The 26,498-nt window shown below is 44.3% G+C and overlaps 1 protein-coding gene across 5 annotated transcripts in view; it reads left to right on the forward strand.

Moving 5' to 3' along the window:
• The window catches only part of CFAP54 (cilia and flagella associated protein 54), a 703,284-nt gene that overhangs the window by 11,823 nt on the left and 664,963 nt on the right, over positions 1-26,498 (forward strand). For all 5 annotated transcript variants that reach the window (XM_073556932.1, XM_073556934.1, XM_073556933.1 and 2 more), the window contains exons 2-5: positions 8,718-8,823; positions 10,158-10,301; positions 25,626-25,797; positions 25,959-26,017. In XM_073556932.1, the coding sequence (XP_073413033.1) occupies positions 8,718-8,823; positions 10,158-10,301; positions 25,626-25,797; positions 25,959-26,017 (481 nt within the window). The remainder of the gene's footprint in view (positions 1-8,717; positions 8,824-10,157; positions 10,302-25,625; positions 25,798-25,958; positions 26,018-26,498) is intronic.

The raw sequence follows: 26,498 nt of genomic DNA on the forward strand, positions 1-26,498 counted from the left end.
TGAGCCAGTGTCCCTGCACTCCTAACGTTCCCTATGCCGGTTCCACACCGGGCGCCGCACGCGTACCTCAACGCCCTTGCTCGCCCTGACCCTAAACCCTCACTAGGGAATTGGTCGGTGCGGAAACTAATCCCACCACTGCACTAACAACACACATGAGGGAAAGAGACAATACAGGGGGACACCACTTAGCTTTATGCTCTGTGCTTATGCTCCTGCAACAGAGCCCTCCACCTGCGTGCGTCTTCTCCTCCACCGGGATCCATCACCATAACAGGATCCTTCACCATAGAGCAGTCTTGGAGCAGAGTCCACCACCAGTTGCTGCTGCTTAGTAACAGAGTCCCAAAGACGAGTTCAGCTTCTGACACGAAGTCAAGCATGCTTGAGTCCAGCTCAGCAGCCAAGTCCCACATGGTGAGTGCCACTCTCCATAGTCGCCACTCCACCAGTCCATGCAGACACTTCCCGCTGACACCATCACTGCGACCCCACCACGCCATGCCAGCCCTTCGTCCAGACACCATAGCTGACACACGTCCCCCCTGGCTAAGCTGCGCAGGACTCCTCCTCAGCTCCATCCTTCCACCAGGCTCTCACAAACTCAGAATCCATGAAGGAATGAATGAATATCACCAGCCGTGATTGCACACCCTGAGACTCAATTATAGAGGCCCACACCTGATTCCCAATTACGTGCACATTAAACTGAAACCTAAGGTGTGATACCACTAACCACCACCGGGGACAGTCAAGTCACTTTGGCAACTTGCCAAAAGGAAAAAAAGTTCACTCTGTGCTTTTAAAAAACTGTCAGATCCACTTCAGATCATGACACTCCATCTCTGTATAGACAGCACTGAATCAATTCAGTGTATATAGATTTGGAAGCACTTCCCCTGCTTTCTTCTCTGGACCCAGTGAATATGTGATCACTGGGTATAGGGAGGGAGCAGAAGTTGCTGCGACCTAGGAAACCCAAAAATCTCTAATATGTAGCCTCTGTTGCTGGGACTAATAAACCAGGTCCAGTTACAACAGAAATCGACAAAAAAAATAATGTATTGATGTGTTTAAATGCCCCCACCCACCCCCTCCCAAAGGTCATATGAGGATCACACTATATATAAAAATAAATGAAAAAAGAAAAAGCAAAAATATAATAGAAAAAAAGCACAAAAGACAATTTTATGCTAAATAACTGTTTCTAACCCCCCCACCCCCGTAAAAATATGTTCAGTATATAAAAATAATTTCTACGGAAAGGGCAATATAATTTAAGTGTTTTTTAGCGTTTTTTCATAATCATCAGTGAAAAATAGGTGTTTCCTAGTTTCCTTTACATTTTCGCCTGATATAAGCAAAAGAAAGGGAAAATAAAAAATAGAATAAAAATTAAACCCCATGTGTCGTGAAAGAAATGAGGCAAAAAACTATTCCAATATCAGAGCGTGACAAAAATCATAGAGCCATTAAACTCTCATGTACAAAAAAAGTGTCTGTGGTCAGGAAGGGGGGTAAATAGTCTGGTCATGAACTGGTAACATAGGAAACATCACGTAATCTTGTAAATATGTAGTAACTTCTGATGTCTAAAAACTATTGTGTAAGGATGAGACATGAGAAAATTTTCATCCAAGTCTTAGATGAAACTCGGACTATCTTTTATATGCTTGTGTGAACGTAGCCTAAAGAGTGTCACATCTGTACTTTACACAATATCAGTGGGTTCCTCTAATGACATCGATGTCAGAGCTGTTGTGCTTTTTATTGAGAAGAAGGAACTAGCTGATCTTTTGATGACACTTCCAAAGTTGAGGTTGTGGATCTCCAATGTTGGGATGTTAGTTTCAGCTATGGGTGTAATCACATACAGCAGAGACACTTCTACAAGCTAAAAGTACCCTAAAAGGGTATTAGTAAAATATTTGCAAACGACATTGAATCGAAAGATATTAATAATTACAATTATACTTCCAGACTCCCAGTTTTACAACTTTAACATTCTGCAGAATGGAATGTTGACTGGTGAGGCTGGAGTACTTATTTTGAAAATCCATGTTAGATTGGTGGTATAATCCTGTATTAAGATATCCCATCTTCATTTCCCAGTTCAAATTTTAGTAGTTTTTCAATGTGAATGATCAGTTCAGGAGGCAGGGGAAGGAGACATGGCTCTTTTCAGTGGAGAAAAGGCATTTTTCTCTTATACGATTCATGACAAAGTTTCTTATTTTTGATCATACTAGTGATTTATGCAAAGTTGTTGTTATAATAGTGACTTGTTGTTATAATAGTGACTATTTAAAAAGGACCTGTCACCAGATCAAAAGCGGCCCGGTCTTTTATTCCCACTGCTCCTCTGAGTATTCCATTTTTTTTTTTACATTTTTTTAAATCCACCATTCAGTCTAAGTGCTTAGTTGCAGGCATAGTCCAGCTCACCCAGAGAAGCTTCTGAATGGATTTGGCACAAAAACACCAACCGTGCCTCATGTGTCCAAAGATTAAGTAGCAATAGAAAATGATCCAGCCATTTTTTCTTTTAAAATATGTGAAAAAACATGATAAAGAATTCAATGTAGTCTATTACGTGTAGAAAAGGAAAAAACGCATTTCTTTCTTGGATGTTTTGATATTGACAATTTAAATCAAGTTTTGGAATACATTTTTTTTACATATTGTAATACAAGAAATGGCTGGATCATCTTTTATTGCTTTTTATTTATTGGCCACATTTTGTGGTCTTTACCAAGGGGGGGTGGTGATCACAAGGTAATAATACAGAGCAGCCCAAAGTCAGCAGCCCCAGAGAATCCCTTGAGTCACCACCTGGGACGACTCAACATCAGTCTGGCTCTACTTGGGGCATTTATTCTTACTTATGCTAGATGTACTATTCCTTTGTTCAGTACGTCAAGTGATATGAACCATTGTTTCATGTGAGACTGTCCTATGACCCTTTTTGTATGCTTGTATTATGGATTGCATCAGCCCCCGGTGGTTTACTAGTCTGCAGCACTTGTAGGACAATTACCAGTGAGATAACAACCATGACTACCTCCTCCCAATCCTGTGGGACAATGCACTGAAATAGAGGCTATGGGTTAAAAAAGGGCCCTGCTTCTGTTACCAATGGGATTCTACAGGATGCCAACCCAGGGACCATGGTTCCAGCTGGTGGAACACAGTTCTGCTCCACGGCCCAACACTGAGCCCACAAAGTCTTTTTGATTACCCAGGCTGGAGCAATCAGGTCACCTGGCCTCCTCTCAGTTGGTGCCTGCCAAAAGTGGGTTGCTGCTTGTTGGAGTAGTTGGCGCTGGATGCCCCGAAGTCATGGAGGTTCTAATCCCCGACAAGCCAACTGAAGGGTGAGACTCTGTCACTTGCACCATCTTGCTGTCTTGCTTACATTAAAGTCTTACTGGAGTGTGGTACCCTCACCCTGTGTTGTCTGTGTAGTGTTCTGCACATGGAGAAGGAGAAGAAATATGGGCGTTCAGTGGGATCAGCCCCGGCCCATGCAGTCACCCTTGTGTCTTCACACCACCTCCTTAGTAATGTCCAGTGGCGGATTATAATGAGGTCAATTTGGGCAGTTGCCCCGGGCCCAGTGGGGTTAAGGGGCCCACAGCCCAGGCCAGTAAATTGCCCCATTATAATCCGCCACCGCGCAGGGCCGGATTATAGGCAGGGCAGGCGGGGCTTCAGCCCCGGGGCCCCTACCACAAGAGCTTCTAAGGGGGCCCCCACCACATTCCTGCTGGCTGCTGCAATGGCACTCCATCTTCTCCCCACCTAAAAGTGAGTGACCGTGGGGGCGGCATTATGTGCTCTGCTACCAGCAGCATCTACAAGTAGCGTGAACGCTGATGCTGCTGGTAGCGTGCAAAGGCTTGTGATGAGATCACAGGAGGTAAGGAGTCGGGCCCCCGATCATGTGACCCCTGTCTCCTCCCCTCCTGTGACCTCATCACAGGTCCTGTGCGCACAGCACAGAGCACTGAGAGCAGCCATGTATGTGGAGTGCGGCTCTGCGGGTGGAGGTCGGTGCTGGAGGCCCCATTATTCTCTATGTGGAGTGCGGGTGGAGGTCGGTGCTGGAGGCTCCATTATTCTCTATGTGGAGTACGGCTCTGCGGGTGGAGGTCGGTGCTGGAGGCCCCATTATTCTCTATGTGGAGTGTGGCTCTGCGGGTGGAGGTCGGTGCTGGAGGCTCCATTATTCTCTATGTGGAGTGCGGGTGGAGGTCGGTGCTGGAGGCTCCATTATTCTCTATGTGGAGTGCGGGTGGAGGTCGGTGCTGGAGGCTCCATTATTCTCTATGTGGAGTGCGGCTCTGCGGGTGGAGGTCGGTGCTGGAGGCTCCATTATTCTCTATGTGGAGTGTGGCTCTGCGGGTGGAGGTAGGTGCTGGAGGCTCCATTATTCTCTATGTGGAGTGCGGCTCTGCGGGTGGAGGTCGGTGCTGGAGGCCCCATTATTCTCTATGTAGAGTGTGGCTCTGCGGGTGGAGGTCAGTGCTGGAGGCCCCATTATTCTCTATGTGGAGTGCGGCTCTGCGGGTGGAGGTCGGTGCTGGAGGCTCCATTATCCTCTATGTGGAGTGCGGCTCTGCGGGTGGAGGTCGGTGCTGGAGGCTCCATTATTCTCTATGTGGAGTGCGGCTCTGCGGGTGGAGGTCGGTGCTGGAGGCTCCATTATTCTCTATGTGGAGTGGGGCTCTGCGGGTGGAGGTCGGTGCTGGAGGCCCCATTATTCTCTATGTGGAGTGCGGCTCTGCGGGTGGAGGTCGGTGCTGGAGGCTCCATTATTCTCTATGTGGAGTGCGGCTCTGCGGGTGGAGGTCGGTGCTTGAGGCTCCATTATTCTCTATGTGGAGTGCGGCTCTGCGGGTGGAGGTCGGTGCTGGAGGCTCCATTATTCTCTATGTGGAGTGCGGCTCTGCGGGTGGAGGTCGGTGCTGGAGGCCCCATTATTCTCTATGTGGAGTGCGGCTCTGCGGGTGGAGGTCGGTGCTGGAGGCTCCATTATTCTCTATGTGGAGTGCGGCTCTGCGGGTGGAGGTCGGTGCTGGAGGCCCCATTATTCTCTATGTGGAGTGCAGCTCTGCGGGTGGAGGTCGGTGCTGGAGGCTCCATTATTCTCTATGTGGAGTGCGGCTCTGCGGGTGGAGGTAGGTGCTGGAGGCTCCATTCTTCTCTATGTGGAGTGTGGCTCTGCGGGTGGAGGTCGGTGCTGGAGCCCCCATTATTCTCTATGTGGAGTGCAGCTCTGCGGGTGGAGGTCGGTGCTGGAGGCTCCATTATTCTCTATGTGGAGTGCGGCTCTGCGGGTGGAGGTAGGTGCTGGAGGCTCCATTCTTCTCTATGTGGAGTGTGGCTCTGCGGGTGGAGGTCGGTGCTGGAGGCTCCATTATTCTCTATGTGGAGTGCGGCTCTGCGGGTGGAGGTCGGTGCTGGAGGCTCCATTATTCTCTATGTGGAGTGCGGCTCTGCGGGTGGAGGTCGGTGCTGGAGGCTCCATTATTCTCTATGTGGAGTGGGGCTCTGCGGGTGGAGGTCGGTGCTGGAGGCCCCATTATTCTCTATGTAGAGTGTGGCTCTGCGGGTGGAGGTCGGTGCTGGAGCCCCCATTATTCTCTATGTAGAGTGTGGCTCTACGATTCGTGACCCCCGTCACGTGACGAGGGGGGCCCACAGAGTCTGAACTGCCCCGGGCCCTGGCTACCCTTAATCCACCCCTGGTAATGTCCATATAAATTAGAATTAAACAAAAAGACCCATATTGGTGGATTAAAAAAAGTTGGAATAAGAGCAAAAACGTTTGAACTGGTGACAGATCCGCTTTCAGTATAAAGTTTCAATACCCCTCAGACACACACATGTATTTGTTGGTCAGAACACTAATGCTCTACAGGGTGTAGCAGCTCCTGTTGAGAAAGGCAAAGGTTACTTTGGTGCAAAATATTTATGAATCATCTACTCACACCTACCTATGCATGGATGGGCTGGTCACCTGGTATCACAAGTTCACACAGGCGAGGGTTGTATAGGGCGCCAGTCACATAGCTGTAGTGCACAACCACTAGTAGCTAAAATTGCACATCTTCTTTGATATAAAAAATGCTATTTCTGTTTGTGTGCGTTAATACAGTGGCATGTAATAGTTTGGGCACCCCTGGTCAAAATTACTGTTATTGTGAACAGTTAAGCAAGTTGAAGATGAAATGATCTTGAAAAGGGTCAAAGATGACACATTTCCTTTATATTTAGCCAAAAAAAAATATATATATATATATATATATATATATATATATATATATATATATATTGTAATTTACATTTTAAAATTTACAAAAAGGAAAATGAATGGGCCAATGCAAAGGTTTGGGGACCCTTGGAGATTGATGTACTCAGATAACTTTGACCACGGTTTCAGACCTTAATTAGCCTGTTAGGGTTATGGCTTGTTCATTATCATCGTTAGGAATGGCCATGTGATGAAAATTTCCCAGCTTTATAAAAAGCCAGCCTCCTCCTGCGTTGTGCCAAAAACAGTTGTTATGGGTTCTTCTAAGCACCTGCCTAGCACTCTGAAAATGAAAATGGTGGAGGCACACAAAGCAGGAGAAAGCTACAAGAAGATTGCAAAGTGTTTTCAAGTTGTCCGTTACTCAGTTTGAAATGTAATTAAGAAATAGCAGTTAAAGGGAACCTGTTGCCCCATTTTAGCCCTATAAGCTGCGACCAGTGCCATCAGGAGCTTATCTACAGCTTTCTGTAATGCTGTAGATAAGCCCCCGATAAAACCTGAAAGATAAGAAAAACACGTTAGATTATACTCACCGGGGGGCGAGGGCGGGTGCGGTGGGTGTCGCGGTCAGGTCCGGCGCCTCCTTTATCCATACGATGTCCTCCTCCTTGTTTCTCCCTCGGCTCCTGCGCAGGCGTGCTTTATCTGCCCTATTGAGGGCAGAGTAAAGTACTGCAGTGCGCAGGCGCCAGGAAAGGTCAGAGAGGTCCCACGTCTGCGCACTGCAGTACTTTACTCTGCCCTCAACAGGGCAGATAAAGTACGCCTGCGCAGGAGCCGAGGGGAAGCAAGGAGGAGGACAACATCGTATGAAGATGGGAGGCACCGGACCGGATGGCGACACCCATCGGACTGGACCGAATGCCAGGGTGAGTATAATCTAACTCTTTTTTCTTATCTTTCAGGTTACATCGGGGGCATATCTACAGCATTACAATGCTGTAGATAAGCCCCTGATGGCTGTGGCCGCAGCTTATAGGCCAAAAATGGGGTGACAGATTCCCTTTAATAGGAATAGCGAAGGTCAAGATAAGGTCTGGAAGACCAAGCAAAATTTCAGTAAGAGCTGCTCATAGGATTGATAGGCAAATCAGAACCCCCACTTGACTGCAAAGGGCCTTCAGAAAGATTTATCAGACTCTGGAGTTATAGTACATTGTTCTACACTTCAGAGATACCTGCACAAATGGGGCATTCATGGAACAGCTATCAGAAGAAAACCTCTCCTGCATCCTCACCATAAAATTCAGTGTCAGTAGTATGCAAAAGAACATCTAAACAAGCCTGATGCATTTGGGAAACAAGTCTTGAGAAACGATGAGGTTAGAATAGAACTCCTTGGCCACAATGAGGTATGTGTGGGGAAAAAAAGGGCACAGAATTTCAGGGAAAGAACATCTTGCCAACCATTAAGCATGTTGGTGGATCAATCATGCTTTAGGGTTGTGTTGCAGCCAATGGCACTGGGAACATTTCTTGGGTAGAGGGAATTCATTTAAATTTCATCAAATATTTGATGCAAACATAACACCATCTGTGAAAAAAAAAAAAAAAAAAAAGCTGAAATTGAAAAGAGGATGGCTTCTACCAATGGATAATGATTCTAAACACACGTCAAAATCCACAACTGACTACCTCAAAAGGCGCAAGTGGAAGGTTTTATGATGTCCCTCAGAGTCCCCTGATCTGAAAATCATTGAAAATCTGTGGCTAGACCTCAAAATAGCAGTGCATGCAAGATGACCCAGGAATCTCACAGAACTGGAAGAATTTTCTAAGGAAGGATGGATGAAAATCCCTCAAACAAGAATTGAAAGACTCTTGGTTGGTTATTAGTGCTGAGCAAGATTGCTTGGACATCGTGTTCTCCGACCATACTTAGGTGTTATCAGAGTATCTCGGGCGTGCTTGAGTAATATGTTTGAGTCCCCGCTTCTGTTAGACAGCCGCAACACATGCGCGGATTGCCTGAGATACTCGGATAACATCTGAGCATGCTCGCTTATCACTACTGGCCACAAAAAGCGTTTACAAGCTGTGATGCTTTCAAAAGGGGGAGCTAGTAGATTCTATCCATGCAGGTTGCCCAAACTATTTTATCTGCCTATTTTTCTTTTTGTAATTTTTAAAATGTAAAAAATGACTACTGATATATTTATTTGCCTAAAATTCAAAGGAAATGTGTCATCTTTAACTTTAGCCCTTGTAGAGATCATTCCAGCTTCAACTTGCTTCACTGTTCACAATAACAGTAATTTTGGTCAGGGGTGCCCAAACTTTTACATGCCACTGTAATCTACAGGCTGTAGCGAATATATCTGTGACTTTATTTGACTTTTTCCTGATCTAATAGATTAATGCAGGATTTCTCTTGCGCTTATTTGTATTGTTTCTCCAGATCCAATACTTTGTTTCATATATGGGTCAAGTATAAACCCCGACTGCCAGCGTGGTATTACCAGGAAAAGCTTCTTAAGGTCGGAGATAGCCTTGCTCAGATCAGGGTAAGTCAAGGTTATTCATGTGTGAAACGCTGAGACTTCGCAGTCTTTTGCCTTATGGTTTGCTGTTGGCTGACGTTCATATGACAAGCTCGTACAGCCGACGTTCATCTGACAAGCTCGTCCACCCTTCCTGTAGCAGGCAATGATCACTATGTGATGTGTATGTTTCCCTGAGAATGAATCATCTGGCAGGGTGCTATTGGTGACATACCGGTGAATCACGGTTGGGACTTGCTCCATTCAGTACTGTTAGACGCTGCATTCTGTGATGATGAAACTATGGGAAGATAGACTTTTATGGTCAGAATGAAATATGGAGCAGATTTGATAGATTTTTGTAGCTTTTCATACTACTCCTTGTTAAAGGCAATCTGTCATCATTTTTTGTCGCCTAATCTGAGAGCAGCATAATAATGTGGAGGCAGATACCCTGATTCCAATGATGTGTAACATGCTGGGCTGCCTGCTGTAGTTTTGATAACATCACTGTTTTATAAACAGGAGATTATCACTAGATGACTAGTAAACCTGATGCCATGCAGTCCTCCAATTGTATAAGCTCAGTATAAATCTGTCCCCACTACTAATTGGGAGCTTTCTGCCTATGCACAGTGTATACTGCTGGTCAGTATTTGTTATTTGCCATCTGCTGGTCCTGCCTGCTCCTCATCTTGGATATGGAGGTAGTAAAGAAATCTCAAAGCACCGTGTTAGTCAGCTACACCTTCATTCACCTTATGTGGAGACATAACACGCATAACACGTACCAGATGTATAATAATAATATTAATGTATTTGATGACTTACTATCGTTGTAATTTTCAATTAAGTTAAAGGAATCTGTCACCTGGGTTTTGCAACCCCATCTGAGAGCAGCATGATGTTGGGGCAGAGATACTGATTCCAGCAATGTGTCACTTCCTGGGTTGCTAGCTTCAGTTTTGATAAAAACACTTTTATCTGCTGCAGATATATTAGTTCTCTGAATGCTGAGCTTGGTATAACCCCGCCCACATCAGCGATTGATCGCTTTCTGTGCACATTGTGCATAGGCAGAAAGCTGCCACTCAGTGTTGGGGTGTGGTTGTATAGAGCTCAGGAATATGGAGGACTACATGGTAGCAGATTTACTAGTCCTCTAGTGCTTTCTCCTGGTGATAACATGTTGATTTTATCAACACTACAGCAAGCAGCCCACTAAGTGATACATCGCTGGAATCAGGGCTCTGCCCCTTTATCATTCTGCTCTCATATGAAGTGGCAAAACGCTGGTGACAGTTTCCGTTAAAAAAATCTGTGTAACATATCCCTATTCTCTCATGATTCATTTGCAGGAGTACAAGCTGGCGCTCTTTCAGTGCTATGGGAGGTACCTTGAACAGTTTTGTTCACTGGATATTGATGAGATTTCTGATGTGGAACAATTCAAATCTACATTTTTTCCAAATGGAACAGATGATGAAAAAGCCAGCATGATGGTACGTTACATGACATGGTGCATTTTCATTGAAAGTCCTTTAACCCCTTCACCCCAAAGCCTGTTTTCACCTTCCTGACCAGGCCAATTTTTACAATTCTGACCACTGTCACTTTATGAGGTCATAACTCTGGAACGCTTCAATGGATCCCGCTGATTCTGAGAATGTTTTCTCATGACATATTGTACTTTATGTTAGTGGTAAAATTTATTTGATATGACTTGCATTTATTTTTGAAAAAATTGGAAATTTGGTGAAAATTTTGCAGTTTTCAAACTTTTAATTTGTAGCCCTTAAATCAGATAATCATATCGCACAAAATAGTTAGTGTATAACATTTCCCACATGTCTGCTTTACATCAGCACAATTTTTGAAACATATTTTTTTGGGTTAGGACGTTATAAGGGTTAAAAGTTGACCAGCGATTTCTCATTTTTGCCCCAAAATTTGCAAAACCATTTTTTTAAGCACCATATCACATTTAAAGTGACTTTGAGGGGCCTGTATGACAGAAAATACCCAAAAGTGACACCATTCTAAACACTGCACCCCTCAGGCTGTGTCCCCACGTTGCGTTTTTTTAAGCATTTTTGAAGCGTTTGTGCAGGATCAGACGCTTCAAAAACGCTTAAAATAAGCTTTCTATTCATTTTAATGCATTTTTGGCTTTTTGTGCCAATGCATGCGTTTGTTTCCTCTCAGAAAACGCTTAGCGGCTAAAAATGCAGCATGCTCATTATTTTCCGCATAGGTCCGTGTTTTTAGATGTTTCCAAGCTTTCCAGAAACCACGCGGAAAAACGCATCAAAAACGCACGTTTTTTGTGCAAAAATCGTGCAAAAAACACGCGGAAATAAAACGCGTGGTTTCTGGGAAGGAGTCCGGTTTTCTGAGCGTTTAAAAACGCTAACGTGGGCACATAGCCTCAAGGTGCTCAAAACCACATTCAAGAAGTGTATTAACCCTTCAGGTGCTTCACAGGAATTAATGGAATGTGGAAGGAAAAAATAAACATAAAAATTTTCCTTTAGACCTACAGTTGTGGCCGAAAGTATTGACACCGCTGCAATTCTGTCAGATAATACTCAGTTTCTTCCTGAAAATTATTGCAAACACAAATTCTTTGGTATTATTATCTTCATTTAATTTGTCTTAAATGAAAAAACACAAAAAGAATTGTCCTAAAGCCAAATTGGATATAATTCCACACCAAACATAAAAAAGAGAGTGGACAAAAGTATTGGCACTGTTTTAAAAATCATGTGATGCTTCTCTAATTTGTGTAATTAACAGCACCTGTAACTTACCTGTGGCACCTAACAGGTGTTGGCAATAACTAAATCACACTTGCAGCCAGTTGACATGGATTAAAGTTGACTCAACCTCTGTCCTGCGTCCTTGTGTGTACCACATTGAGCATGGAGAAAAGAAAGAAGACCAAAGAACTGTCTGAGGACTTGAGAAACCAAATTGTGAGGAAGCATGAGCAATCTCAAGGCTACAAGTCCATCTCCAAAGACCTGAATGTTCCTGTGTCTACCGTGCGCAGTGTCATCAAGAAGTTTAAAGCCCATGGCACTGTGGCTAACCTCCCTAGATGTGGACGGAAAAGAAAAATTGACAAGAGATTTCAACGCAAGATTGTGCGGATGTTGGATAAAGAACCTCAACTAACATCCAAACAAGTTCAAGCTGCCCTGCAGTCCGAGGGTACAACAGTGTCAACCCATACTATCCGTCGGCGTCTGAATGAAAAGGGACTGTATGGTAGGAGACCCAGGAAGACGCCACTTTTTACCCCGAGACATAAACCCAGGCTGGAGTTTGCCAAAACTTACCTGAAAAAGCCTAAAACGTTTTGGAAGAATGTTCTCTGGTCAGATGAGACAAAAGTAGAGCTTTTTGGGCAAAGGCATCAACATAGAGTTTATAGGAGAAAAAAAGGCATTCAAAGAAAAGAACACGGTCCCTACAATCAAACATGGCAGAGGTTCCCTGATGTTTTGGGGTTGCTTTGCTGCTTCTGGCACTGGACTGCTTGACCGTGTGCATGGCATTATGAAGTCTGAAGACTACCAACAAATTTTGCAGCATAATGTAGGGCCCAGTTTGAGAAAGCTGGGTCTCCCTCAGAGGTCATGGGTCCAATGACCCAAAACACATTTCAAAAAGCACTAGAAAATGGTTTGAGAGAAAGCACTGGAGACTTCTAAGGTGGCTAGCAATGAGTCCAGACCTGAATCCCATAGAACACCTGTGGAGAGATTTAAAAATGGCAGTTTGGAGAAGGCACCCTTCAAATATCAGGGACCTGGAGCAGTTTGCCAAAGAAGAATGGTCTAAAATTCCAGCAGAGCATTGTAAGAAACTCATTGATGGTTACCGGAAGCGGTTGGTCGCAGTTATTTTGGCTAAAGGTTGTGCAACCAAGTATTAGGCTGAGGGTGCCAATACTTTTGTCTGGCCCATTTTTGGAGTTTTGTGTGAAATGATCAATGTTTTGCTTTTTGCTTCATTCTCTTTTGTGTTTTTTAACTTAAGACAAATTAAATGAAGATAATAATACCAAAGAATTTGTGTTTGCAATCATTTTCAGGAAGAAACTGAGTATTATCTGACAGAATTGCAGGGGTGTCAATACTTTTGGCCACAACTGTAATTGTTTGTTTTACTTTTGCAAGGATAACAGGAGAAAATTGACCATACTATTTCTTGTGCAATTTCTCCTAAGCATGCCGATACCCCATATGTAGGGGAAAAACACTGTTTGGGCAAACAGCAGTGCTCAGAAGGGAAGGAGCGCCATTTCACTTTTTCAATATAAAATTTGCTGGCATAATTATTGGGTGTCATGTCGCGTTTGAAGAGCCCCTGATGTGATTAAATATTGGAAACCCCCCCCAAAAGTTACTCCATTTTGGAAACTAGACCCCTTGGGGAACTTATCTAGATGTGCATTGAGCACCTTGGACCCACAGGTGCTTCACGGAAGTTTATAACGTAGAGCCATGGAAATAAAAAAAAAATAAAATTTTTCACATATATGGTAAATCTTTTTTTTTTTTTAGCTCCAAATTTTAAATTTTCATAAAGGTAACAGGAGAAATTGCTCCATGCAATTTCTCCTGAGTACGACGATACCCAATATGTGTAGGAATACTACTGTTTGGCCGCACGGCAGGGCTTGGAGAAGGAGCACCATTTGACTTTTTGCATGCAAAATTTGCTGGAATAATTAGCGGACGCCATGTCGCGTTTGGAGAGCCCCTGATGTGCCTAAACAGTGGAAACCCCCCCAAAAGTGACTCCATTTTGCTAACTAGATCCCTTTTGGAATCTTATCTAGATGTGTAGTGAGCACCTTGAACCCACAGAAGCTTCACAGAAGTTTATAACATTAAGCCGATAAAATAAAATAAAAAATCCCATTTTCCCCAAAGTCTTTTTTAGCTCCAAATTTTGTATTTTCACAAGGATTACAGGAGAAAGTGAACCCCCAAAATTTGTTGTGCAATTTCTCCTGAGTTAATTGATACCCCATATGTGGTCAAAAACTACTTTTGAGGCACGGTGCAAAGCGCAGAAGGGAAGAAACATCATATTTTTATTGTTTGAAGGTGCCAGAACAGCAGACCCCCCCCCCCAAGTGACCCCCATTTTACAAACTAAACCTCTCAATGAATTCATCTAGGGGTGCAGTGATCATATTGACACCACAGGTGTGTCACAGACTTTTATACCATTGGGCGATGAAGAAAAAATAATTTACATTTTTGCCACCAAGATTGTATGATGGCCCCAAGTTTTACATTTTCATACTGGGAAATGGGTAGAACTAGCACCAAAATTTGTCCAGCAATTTTTGCTGAATGTTTAAATATCCCATATGTGGCTGTACAGTGCTGCTTAGCCATACAGAGTGACTTGGGAGGGGCGAAGCACAATTTGTCTCCTGGAGCGCAGATGTTCCTAGAAGAATTTGCAGACTCCATATACAGAGTCCCTAATTGCTGGAAAAACTGAATCCCCCCTCAAGTGACCCCATTTTGGAAATTGTACCCCTTTGGAAATTGATCTACAGGTGTAGTGATGATTTTGACTCCATGAGTGTTTTCCAGAAACAAGCAGCAGTGAATGTTGCTGAGTGAAAATTGCAAACTGCCGTTGTAGTGACCAGTATGCTGTAGTGACCAGTACATTGTAGTGACCAGTACATTATGCCGAGCCTGTGATTCTGGAAACATGCACCTGTAAATCAGGCGGGCTCTTATCACTACAGAAATGCCAAACATGTTGGCGCTAAATATGGTTTAAGCACGCTGGGGCTCAGAAGGGAGTTTTGTAGAGCGGGTCGTTACGGACACAGCGATACCAAATATGTGTATTTTTATTGTTTATTTTTTTAATTTACATAAATGTATTTATTGGAAAAATATTAGTCTTTTTTTGGTCTTGGGGATTTTTTTGTAAAATATTTTTGCACTTTTTAATTTTTGTTTTTACTTTTTTACATAGTCCCAGGATGTGACATTACTGTATAGGATCAGCTCGCTGATCAGATGCTCTGCAATTCTTCTGCACTGCAGAGCATCAGAAGAGCATCTGACAAGCAGGGAAGGAGGCATCTCAAGTCCTTCTCTGAGCAGGCACTGACAGGCCACCTTCCCACGGCCATCTTGGGGCCAGGAGTCTCCATTGAGACCATCAGGACAACGCGATCGCATTGCATTGTCCTGATGGAAATGCACAGCGAATCCATACCCTGCGCGATGCTCCTCTGTGTCGCTGTCACTACCGACAGCGGCATCAGAGGGGTTAAATGCCAGCGATCGGTGCTAGCACCGATTGTGGGGGTTGCTGCGGGGTGTCAGCTTTCACATAGAGTTGACATCTACACCCAATCACCGCAACTCTCAGTGAGAGGCCGCGTGATTGCGGCGCCGTTCATGTACTGCTGTTTGCGGGAACGGGTCAAATCTTTATGCTTTTAAAAAAAATCTACCCCTCTTTCTCTGTATCCCTGAAACTTTAGCTAAGGTCATTTTTAAGCTTTGTTTGAGCCAAAACAAGGATTTAACACAACACTGATTTTTCATTTGTTGTCACCTCATTTTTTTCTACACTTACCCTCCAAGATCCCTAACGTTTGTATTTTTCTAGCAACATGCTGAATAAGGATTTATTTTACTGGGCAAAGTTGTAATTTCACATGAAACTTTTCATTTTATCATATATTGCACTGAAAAATCCAAGTGCGATAAAATGGCAAAAAGATGGAATACTGTCATTATATATTGTGTTTGTCTTTACGCCAAATGACTTGGCAATACGATTCTCCAGGTCAGTTCCATTCCAGCTATACCAAACTTGTATCATTATTTTTAGATTTTTTATTATTTAAATGAATTGTTTGATCGCCGATTCTATATACTGCAATACTATATGTAGCATTACATACCGCAGCCTGGCCTGCATTGGAGCACCGAGACTGCTGCACTGGGGACCTCCAGCTTCCATGGGAATCGGCCAGCCCACCTGAGCCGCATTGTATGGGGGCCATTGTTCGCTGGAACAAGATTGATAGTGGCATCTAGATGGTTAAACAGCAGCAATCGGTGCTTTGTCCAGGTGCTGTCTGTATAGCACAGCTGTCACCCACCATGTATGCAGGGGGCTCATCACCTTGGCTTGTTCTATACACTCGCACCCGACGTTGTGTGTATCAGAACATTCGTGAGCTGTAAAACATGCTGTGTATCAATGCTTTCTGAGGATACTTTACAAAGCGTAGGGTGAAGTCTGTGGCAAGTCTACAACAAAATATACAACAAGTCAGCAAGTTGGTCTATTGTAAAAAAAAAAGGCCTAAAATCGGACAAAAAAGCTGGAATCCCAATTGTAAGCAGTAGCTATAGCAGTGATGGGATTTTAAAATACAATTTTTATTAGATTAGTTAAAAAATATTTAAAAAATTCAACACACAATTAGACACACAACACATGCAACAGACCCCAATGTACAGGGTCATGTAGCCCCAGATAATCTTAATATGCAGCAAAATAGGCGTAATAGAACAACAGGTGAAGAGTATGCACCACATAAGTGGCTGTCATCCTCTAATAGTTCCAGGAAGGCATTATGTCTCTGACACTATTGCACATGTGTTTGTGACCTAGTTACGTAATTTAGCTAAAGCTTCCAGCTTGCATTAGTCGTCTATTCACCGACTCATTAAAGTGTATATAGATGGTGCAGGTAAGCCCGTATCCTGGATACTACAAAACAATATCGTGGTCTGCAGCTACTGGTACAAACAGGATGAGTCACATGTTACCTTGTCATATACATAACCATTTTAGAAAAATTGGAACTCTCTCACCCAAAGTTTGACAGAAGTCCAGACTGATAGATATCACCCCTATATATAAAGCCGATCAAGAGGCAATTATATGTCAGTTACCGTCCATTTTTAAGGGCAATAAGGGCGATATTAGGACAGAAGAACACCTCCTGACGGGTCTCTTCCCGCTCGGATTCTGTAGTCTGGTTGGGATGACCGTCCTCTCACCTCCTGTAAAAGACCTAGTTCCCAGGCTCCTTTTTAAATCATAATGGAATGCCTGGTTCCCAGACAAAGAAGTCACTTCCGTCTGCCACTGCGCATGTTCGGAGAGGAGATTGACAGCGGTCTGTGTCCGTCCCTTGCCCTCGGGATGTGTGTTATGTAAACTACATCCTCCATTAGGAGCGCCGAAACTCACGTTCCGGTATCCTCGCTCCGATTACCAGAAGTGCATCATCAATGTCGCTTCCTCCCATTGGATCACAGGATTAGATCTCCAGAGCACGGACGCCTTGCGCATCATTACATCTTGTTTCCGAAAGCCGCGACCAATGATCAAACCCTCTTGGGGTGTATACATCCAAAACTGCTGGTAGAGTGTATATAGTTTCCGCCCCATGGAACTCTGTTGAACCGTAACGCTACCTCCATATTACAGGGGGCTCATCGCTACAACGTACAAGGTGGTCCAAAAGTAGGTGGACAGAAAATAATAACATTTATTTTGATTTATGTATAAAATTATATTTACTAACACAAGCATAACATTGACAATTAAATTATATTCTGAACAATAATACAAAAGCCCTTAAATTTTATCAATGCAGGTGCTCAAACTGTTTTCCATCACAATTTGCACAGGTTTGAAGTCTGCCTCTTATGCTTCGACAAACATTTTTGCACAAGTCTCTTTGGGTATTAATTTCTTGAAATGCATCTCTTCAAATCACTAACACTTTTTGGTTTTCGACTATAAACTTTGTCCTTGAGTAGTCCCCAAAAGAAAAAATCTGATTGGTTGCTAAGGGCAACTGAGTCAGTTTCACTTTCATGTTTGATAAATCTCCCTCTTCATAACCCTGTTACACATACTATCCACCTAATTTTGGACCACCCTGTATATGTCAAGGGGAAGGAGTTAAACGCAAATGTAACCATAGCTACTGTAACGAATGGAAGCGGAGGCAGAGATGGTGAAGTTCACATTCGTTTTTATTTTTAAAGTGGAACCTCGGGACCACGGTCCAGGGGGCTCCGAAGGGGGCATGACTAGTGAGCCCCGGGTACCCGTAGTAAAGCCCCTCAAACAGGGCCAGAATGGAATACCCGGAGAACACAGTTGCTACCTCCAGTTAGACCCCGAACACGTGGCAGCTGTCCCAGCGGGACCAAAAGGGATAACAGTAGTTGCAGCAGAGTCCGTAATGAGATGGGTCCTGGATCCGGGTAGTTGGTAAGAAGTTGGTTCCAGTGACCTTCACACAGTCAGTCCTTGGACTCGGATGGCTGTTGGCGGAACGGGATGGCTTTCGCCCAGATGGTTGCAGATATAACCAGGAAGCACAGGATACTGATACTCTGTGGAGACAGATAGCATTAGACAATGCACAGAGACTGCAGATGCAGTGCAGACAGGTTAGCATAAGAACCGGATGTAGTAATGATTGATACCCGTTGCTTCGGCGCTCTCCCTCTGGAGGAGAGGCCAGAAATAGCAGCAAGTGCGCTGCAATTGGATAATTGCACTTTTTGAAAAATGCACGCTGTCCCTTTAAGAAGGCAGGAGAGCACGTGGGTGGGCCCTAATAGCTCTAGTTGCAGATCTGCCAACAGGACGCCAGGAGGCGGAGGCAGGGGAGCGACCTGAATGCTGAGCAGCAGCAGCATGAGACACATACCTAAGGACAGCGTGCGAGGCACGAGGTGAGTGCCCAGAACGGGGAGCAGCGGCAGACCTGGACGCAGCGCCAGGACGGGGACCAGGTGTAACAGTAGCAGACCTGGGAGCCGCGCCAGGCCAAGGGCCGGGTGTAACAGCTACAAGCCCAGAGAGCCTGTATCCATAGCAAAAACAAATAAAAGAAATTAGTCTGGGATAGAGGTAACACAGTGTGTCATATATTGCCAAGATATATACAGTACAGACAAAAAGTTTGGACACACCTTCTCATTCAAAGAGTTTTCTTTATTTTCATGACTATGAAAATTGTAGATTCACTCTGAAGGCATCAAAACTATGAATTAACACGTGTGGAAATATATAATTAACAAAAAAGTGTGAAACAACTGAAAATATGTCTTATATTCTAGGTTCTTCAAAGTAGCCACCTTTTGCTTTGATTACTGCTTTGCACACTCTTGGCATTCTCTTGATGAGCTTCAAGAGGTAGTCACCGGAAATGGTCTTCCAACAGTCTTGAAGGAGTTCCCAGAGATGCTTAGCACTTGTTGGCTCTTTTGCCTTCACTCTGCGGTCCAGCTCACCCCAAACCATCTCGATTGGGTTCAGGTCTGGTGACTGTGGAGGCCAGGTCATCTGGCGTAGCACCCCATCACTCTCCCTCTTAGTCAAATAGCCCTTACACAGCATGGAGGTTTGTTTGGGGTTATTGTCCTGTTGAAAAATAAATGATGGTCCAACTAAACGCAAACCGGATGGAATAGCATGCCGCTGCAAGATGCTGTGGTAGCCATGCTGGTTCAGTATGCCTTCAATTTTGAATAAATTTCACACGTTTTTGTTAATTATATAATTCCACGTATGGTAATTCATAGTTTTGATGCCTTCAGAGTGAATCTATAATTTTCATAGTCATGAAAAAAAAGAAAACTCTTTGGGATCGTGTGTCCAAACCGTTGGTCTGTACTGTAGGAATCGCAAATCCTATTATTACATCATGAGATGGTACAATATCCTGGTATCCAGTAAGGCTCAATTGAGCTGGTAAGTAATGAAGAAAAACTTTTGGTGGTTTGTACCCCCCGTTCATTGAGTGGAGGAACTTAGAATATTGACTGACTGAGAAATGGTTAGGATAGGCCATGCACACTAGCTTCCCAGAAAGCCCCATCAAACTCGTCCGAGAGTGTTTAACCACCTGTGTGCCTGTGTATACCTCGAGGAGCAGCTAAGGCTACTTTCAGACTTGCGTTATGAGGCACAGCGCAGGGCCACCTCTAAGCTCTGCCCCCGGCCGTGCCTCCTCCGGTCAGCTCCTATGGGCGCATGACGCTGCATGCGACCAGCGTACCCTATATTTAGCGTTGGGTGCGCTGGCCGTGCGCTGGTCTGCTTTCGCCGGCGCATGTGCCCTTTTGGTGCTGCGCCGACGTGCGCCAAACGCACTGTGTTGCATTTTTGTGCGCTTGGCGCAGCGCAAAAAGGGTGCATGTGCCGGCAAAAGCAGACCAGCGCACGGCCAGCATACCCAACGCTAAATATAGAGTACGCCGGTCGCATGCAGCCAGGGGCGTAACTAGAACTGATCGGGCCCCATAGCAAACTTTTAAATGGGGCCCCCTCAGACACACCCCCTCAAAGGCACACCCCCTTCAAGACACCCCCCCCTTCTAGACGCACCCCCTTCAAGACACACCCTCTTACCGATAATGCATACAAGAGTTGGCTGAGTGGCTGGCCTGGCATTAATTAAGCTGAGACAGTGAAGGCTGCCTGCCTTCCTCCGTGCAAACCGACCTCCAGGAACTACATTTCCCTGAGGTCCATGCGGCAGGCAGCTCTGCAAAGAGCTAATAGACAGCGAGGGCTCAGGGAAGGGGCGGGACTTAACTAGTCTGAAGCAATACACTGGCTGCAGGCAGGGAGGCGGGTCCAATATGTGCTTCGCTCCGCACAGCAGGCACAGAAATGCAGCATAGGCTGCGAAATCATAGTGTACATTTTTTTCCACCGGGGCCCCGGATCCCCTACACTACACACCCCCGGCCGGCGGGCCCCCAAGACAGCGTTGGCCACAGCACCCGCCGGAGCGCCGCAGTAATGTACCGTATATACTCGGGTATAAGCCGACCTGTGTATAAGCCGACCCCCCTAATTTTGTCACAAAAAACTGGGAAAACTTACTGACTCGCGTATAAGCCTAGGGTGGAAAATGCCGAAGCTACTGGTAAATTTCAAAAATAAAATGGGCCCCATAAGATGCTCCATAAAGTTCATGATGGGTTTCATAAGATGCTCCATACAAAAATATGCCTAATAATGCTGCACAGTGAATAATGGTGGCCCTATAACATGCTCCATAATAACATATGCCCCATTTAATGCTGCAGTGATTATTGGCCCCTTGTAATGCTGCACAGTGATTGGTGGCCCCTTGTAATGCTGCAGTGATTAGTGGCCCCTTGTAATGCTGCACAGTGATTACTGGCCCCTTGTAATACTGCAGTGATTAGTGGCCCCTTGTAATGCTGCAGTGATTATTGGCCCCTTGTAATGCTGTACAGTGATTATTGGCCCCTTGTAATGCTGCAGTGATTAGTGGCCCCTTGTAATGCTGCACAGTGATTGGTGGCCCCTTGTAATGCTGCAGTGATTAGTGGCCCCTTGTAATGCTGCACAGTGATTACTGGCCCCTTGTAATGCTGCACAGTGATTAGTGGCCCCTTATAATGCTGCACAGTGTTTAGTGGCCCCTTGTAATGCTGCAGTGATTAGTGGCCCCTTGTAATGCTGCACAATGATTAGTGGCCCCTTGTAATGCTGCACAATGATTGGTGGCCCCTTGTAATGCTGCACAGTGATTATTGGCCCCTTGTAATGCTGCAGTGATTAGTGGCCCCTTGTAATGCTGCACAGTGATTAGTGGCCCCTTGTAATGCTGCACAGTGATTAGTGGCCCCTTGTAATGCTGCACAGTGATTAGTGGCCCCTTGTAATGCTGCATGGTCATTAGTGGCCCCTTACAATGCTGCTGCCGCTGTCTCAATTAAAGAAAAAAAAAAACCAATATACTCACCTCGTCTCTGCTGCTGCAGCTGCTGCTCCTCAGCGTTGCCGGCTCTGCACAGTGACTGTTCAGGCAGAGGGCGCCTGCTAACTACGCCATGGCGCCCTCTGACCTGAACGTCACTGCCAGAGGAAGCAAGACAGCAGAGCGATGCGCAGCGGTGGAACGGGGGACAGGTGAATATGGCTCCCTCCGTTATACTCCCCTCTCCTGCATGTCTCTTGCAGCCCCCCCGTGCTTATTCCATCTCAGCGCTGTTCTTCCTGCTTTCAGTGTCCATGTGGTGCTGCTCATTATATATGCGCATATGTAATGAGCCGCTCATTACATATGCACATATGTAATGAGCGGCCGCTGAAAGCAGGACGAACAGTGCTGAGAAGATGGAATAAGCACGGGAGGAGGCTGCAAGAGACATGCAGGAGAGGTGAGTATGTACTTAATTGCACTACCCGGGTAGCGCCGATCGGAGCCGGGGCCCCGGGCCCCTATATAGGCCGGGCCCCAAAGCAACCGCTTCGGCTGCTACCCGGGTAGTTACGCCAGTGCATGCAGCGTCATGCGCCCATAGGAGGAGCTGACCAGAGGAGGCACGGTCCTGCGCTGCGCCTCATAACGCAAGTCTGAAACTAGCCTTAGTGAATCAAAATGGTTATAAGTAAAAATTGTTCCGGCGATGCTCTTTTTGAAAAACAAGCAGACGACTTACATGCCCGTATTAGGGATCGTGGATGTGGAAGAGAAACCATGTGTCGAGCCTACGTCAGAGCACATAATAACAAACGGACAAACCTTTTGAGGAGTAAACATCGTCAAGAGGAACAGAATTCCAAGGTACAATGTGTCTTGGATTACAACTTTAAGCACAGTGCCAGGAGATCTGCTAGGAGTGCACGCACCCCGGGCAGCAGCAGAACTGGAAGGAGCAGGACAGGAGCCTTGGAGGTGAGTACACTAGTGTCTCTGCAGGAGCGAAAAGGACTGCAGGCAGAGATGCGGGCTCTACAATATATGATTATTTGAGTAAAGCTTGTTTTCCTATCTATCCTTGGTTTCTTAGGCTTCTACCTGTACAGTGCGAACCCATGGTGCCCAACTTACTGGATTATAGCCATCATTTACCTATTGCCGCACCCTCTGTCATGCTTTTAATTTTAAATTTGTATGTAAAATAAAGATTTTTTTATTCAGCTTTTTGTACGCCTGTTTCTCTCTTTATACGCTCCCATTCTATAATGGCATGGAACATATCCCTCTTATAGTCTCCAATACATGCTCCAAGAATAATGTTATAATTTCTGGTGTACACTTAGGCTTATGGCACCAAACTAGGGATCAACTTTTGATTATAGATTTTAGATGTAGTTAACACATTTTTGAACCTCTGACCATCTTTGCTTTTGAGAGACTCTGCCTCTCTAACATGCTCTTTTTATACACAACCATGTGACTTAGTTGAAAATTGACCCTCCAGTTGTTTTTTCATCAGTACGACTTACTTTTCCAGATTTTTGTTAACCCTGTCCCAACTTTTTTGAGATGTGTTGCTGCCTACAATTTTCAGATAATTTTTTCAAATTAAATTAAAAAATGTCTTGCGTTCAACTTTTGATCTGTGGTCTATATTCTTTTGTGAATAAAATATGGCTATAAGAGCTTAAAATCATTCTTGCTTTCTTTTCGAACATAGTACCAACTTTTTTGTAATTGGAGTTGCACTTGGTTTGATGAAAAAAGCATAATAGTGCTATTCTCATCAGAGTAATTCCTATTTATATGTCCCCTCTCTGACATACCCAGACTTAACATATGTTTCCCTACCCACATCTAATTGTAGTTTTCTGAAAACTTTTTAAAATACAGTGGACAGGTCATTTCATGAATGACTAAAGAAAAAGGTTATAGTATTACTAGCTATAGAACCGGTTCTACACTAAAGTGGCGAATGACATTTATACAGTGTCTTCAATAAAAAGGCACCTCAGATCGCGATATGTGCACACGCTGACTCTGGCTCCATTTTATTGAGGTAATTTAGTACTACAACATCAACATAGTGCGCACGCGTTGGCCATAGGATAATGGCGATAGCTGGCGTGTGTGTACTGTTATGTTGGCGGTGTAATAGAATTCTTCAATAAAATGGCATCAGAGTTAGTGCGTGCTCATACCGCGATTTCCATCACAACTTTTTTAAGACTCTTTGTCTGCAAATTTGTGTACAGTGTTTTCAATAAAATGGCGTTGTAGCGCGGTTTGCGCATATACTGACTCCGGTGTCACACTACGCAGGCACCCCCCCAACCGGCTATGGACAGAAGTAAGCATCCACCATTATATATAAGATTTTTGTGGTCAATAACAGTCCTGATAGAGATCTGTTCTCTGAGAGCTATTTTGAAACAAACACTATATGGAAAGTATTGACTGTCTAGAACATTTTTAAAACACCTCCATTAAGTAATGTAATCCAATAATATTGTGTCCCACAAGACCATATAAAAGCACAAAGCCGCAGACCAAGAAAAGATCTGGAAAGATCATGGTTTTAATGAGACTTTGGCCTCTAATAATCTGCAGAACTTCTGTTTTGTAGAGTAAAGGGAAGCTTACACGGAAATCTTGATTGTGGGGGTCTGACTGCTGGGATCCACACTAATCAGCAGATGGGGCACTTTAATCTCCATTAGAACGGGGCGACAATGTGAACGCTCAACCGCTGCTTCATTCCTAATGAGGCTATCGGGTGCTGTGCTGTTTATTTTTCCGGCAACCCCATAGAGAATTTATGGAGCTGCTGCTAAATTTTCTAATGTCTATAAAAGTGCTTTGTCAGGGATACATTTTTTTATTTCTGATGTAGTTCTGTGTGGATCTCAACATGTCCTATAGGAAAGTGATTATTTTTTTCCCAGACAACCCCTTTAAGGCTTCTTTTACACTTACCAGGTTTTTGCGTCCCATTATTGCGGGCCTTTTTTGCGGGCCGTATCGCCACAATTTTCACAGTCTTCCGCAGTAATGGACCGCAAAAAACTTGTGGATCGACGTTTTTCGGGTTTCCAATACTATGGAAAAAGTATTAGGAAAAAAAACGGCGTACCGCAAAAACAAACTTCCGTTGATTTTGAGGCCCCATTGATTTTCAATGGGGGCCGTGTCTGTAAGCTGTGAAAAAGATCGAGCAGGCTCGATCTTTTTTCACGGCCGTAAATATGGCCATACGGTGCACGACGCTCCGTGGAATTATTGCGGCCCGTTTTTGCAGCCCCATAGAAATCTATTGGGGCTGCAAAAATGGGACGCAAAAACCCGGTAAGTGTAAAAGAAGTCTATGCTAGAACTTTCAGCAGACTGTGGTCCCTCAAGTGCCATTTGGCCAATAGAATTCATCAAAGATACTTACAAGTGAAGTGTAATTATAAGGGGAGCTATCAGATCCACTTAGAAAAATAAGAACTGTGGGATGTAAGGGTTGTGAATGTGTCTGTAGCAAAAAACACATATGGTTAATACACATAGCAAAAGGGGAACAGGGCTCAAAAGCTGGAGAAAAACATGTTAGTAAGTTTAATGATTGGCACAGGAAGGAACTTGTCGAAAGTCATGTGTAATAACACCTCTGCTGTCTGTATAATTGTGAGCTTCTGACATAACAATTTGATGTTGGTACAAATATTTAGAGACACTTTTTTTGTACTATGAAACCAAAAATGTTGATGTGATGAGTCTGTGCATAAATTGTGGAGTTGAAGTAATGGAAACATTTCTGTTTGAGATGTAAGAGGGTACATGTATACTGACTTCTAGATTCAATGGTCTACATAGTCCTAAGCTGCAGCCCATAGTACTTGTATTCTGGAAACTCTGGACGAGCTAGATCTTCATAATCTTTAGATGTCTATGAGATAGCGCTTGGTTCCAATGTACATACATACATAGCTGCAACTCCAAAATAATTCTTGCTAAAATGATTCTCTAATAATTCACACACTCTGTGACCAAATTTCAGTTCCATGCTCTACAAGGAAGATGTATTTGCATGTACCAGTTGGTGAAGACCGGTGATGCCACTCTTCGGAACCCAGAATCCGTGAAGAAATGCCTTAATATATTGTCATTTCTTCAGCTCATCATGCAAGTTGTCCTCCCACAAGAACATTTCTGCTGGTTAATTTTTAATGGTATGTCAAATATAAAACTATGTAGATGCACTGGTGAATAAAACTAAATGTTTAGTTTTTATGGCTACTCTTGGTGTTTATATAGTGTGTTCTTTTAGTGTGGCAATTTATCATTTTATGTATTTATTCATAACCAATTATTATTTTTTATCTCTATTTAGGAAGTCTCCACATATACACTATATGCAGACATTTAATGGCATTGGGGCATTCATCGGAGGTAAGATGTAATCAGTATATCAGTAGTTTTTATATATTTAAAAAAAAGTATTTCTTCCTAGAATCACATTAAGGGCAGAGTCACACTGGTGTGTTTCTCCTGCGATAATCGCATTGCATAGCACGGACTGGCCGGCACCTCTCCTGACCTGAGCATGACAGCATTATGGATTACTATGCAGCTGTCAAGCTCAGGTCAGGAGAGCAGACAGCCAGTGCGAGTTTTACAATCCGATTCTCGGGCGAAAAATACGGCAGTGTGTCTAAAGTGCCAATTCAGCTGTATTGATTTCCCCCTTGATAGGTATCAGTAATGTATGTAGAGTGTATGCATTAAAATACTTACCGATCGCTGTCCTCGGCTGTTTCCCGCGCTGCTTCGGGCCCTGCCGGTAACATGTTGCCGCACGTCTTTCTTGCCGACTCACAAAGACGCCTGTTACTTTTTAATATAAGTCTATGTAGACTGTGAGCCCTCGCGG

Source organism: Dendrobates tinctorius, unplaced genomic scaffold (genome assembly GCF_039654945.1).
Source record: "Dendrobates tinctorius isolate UK_male_01 unplaced genomic scaffold, ASM3965494v1 ptg000241l, whole genome shotgun sequence".
NCBI classification, from domain to species: Eukaryota; Metazoa; Chordata; class Amphibia; order Anura; family Dendrobatidae; genus Dendrobates; species Dendrobates tinctorius.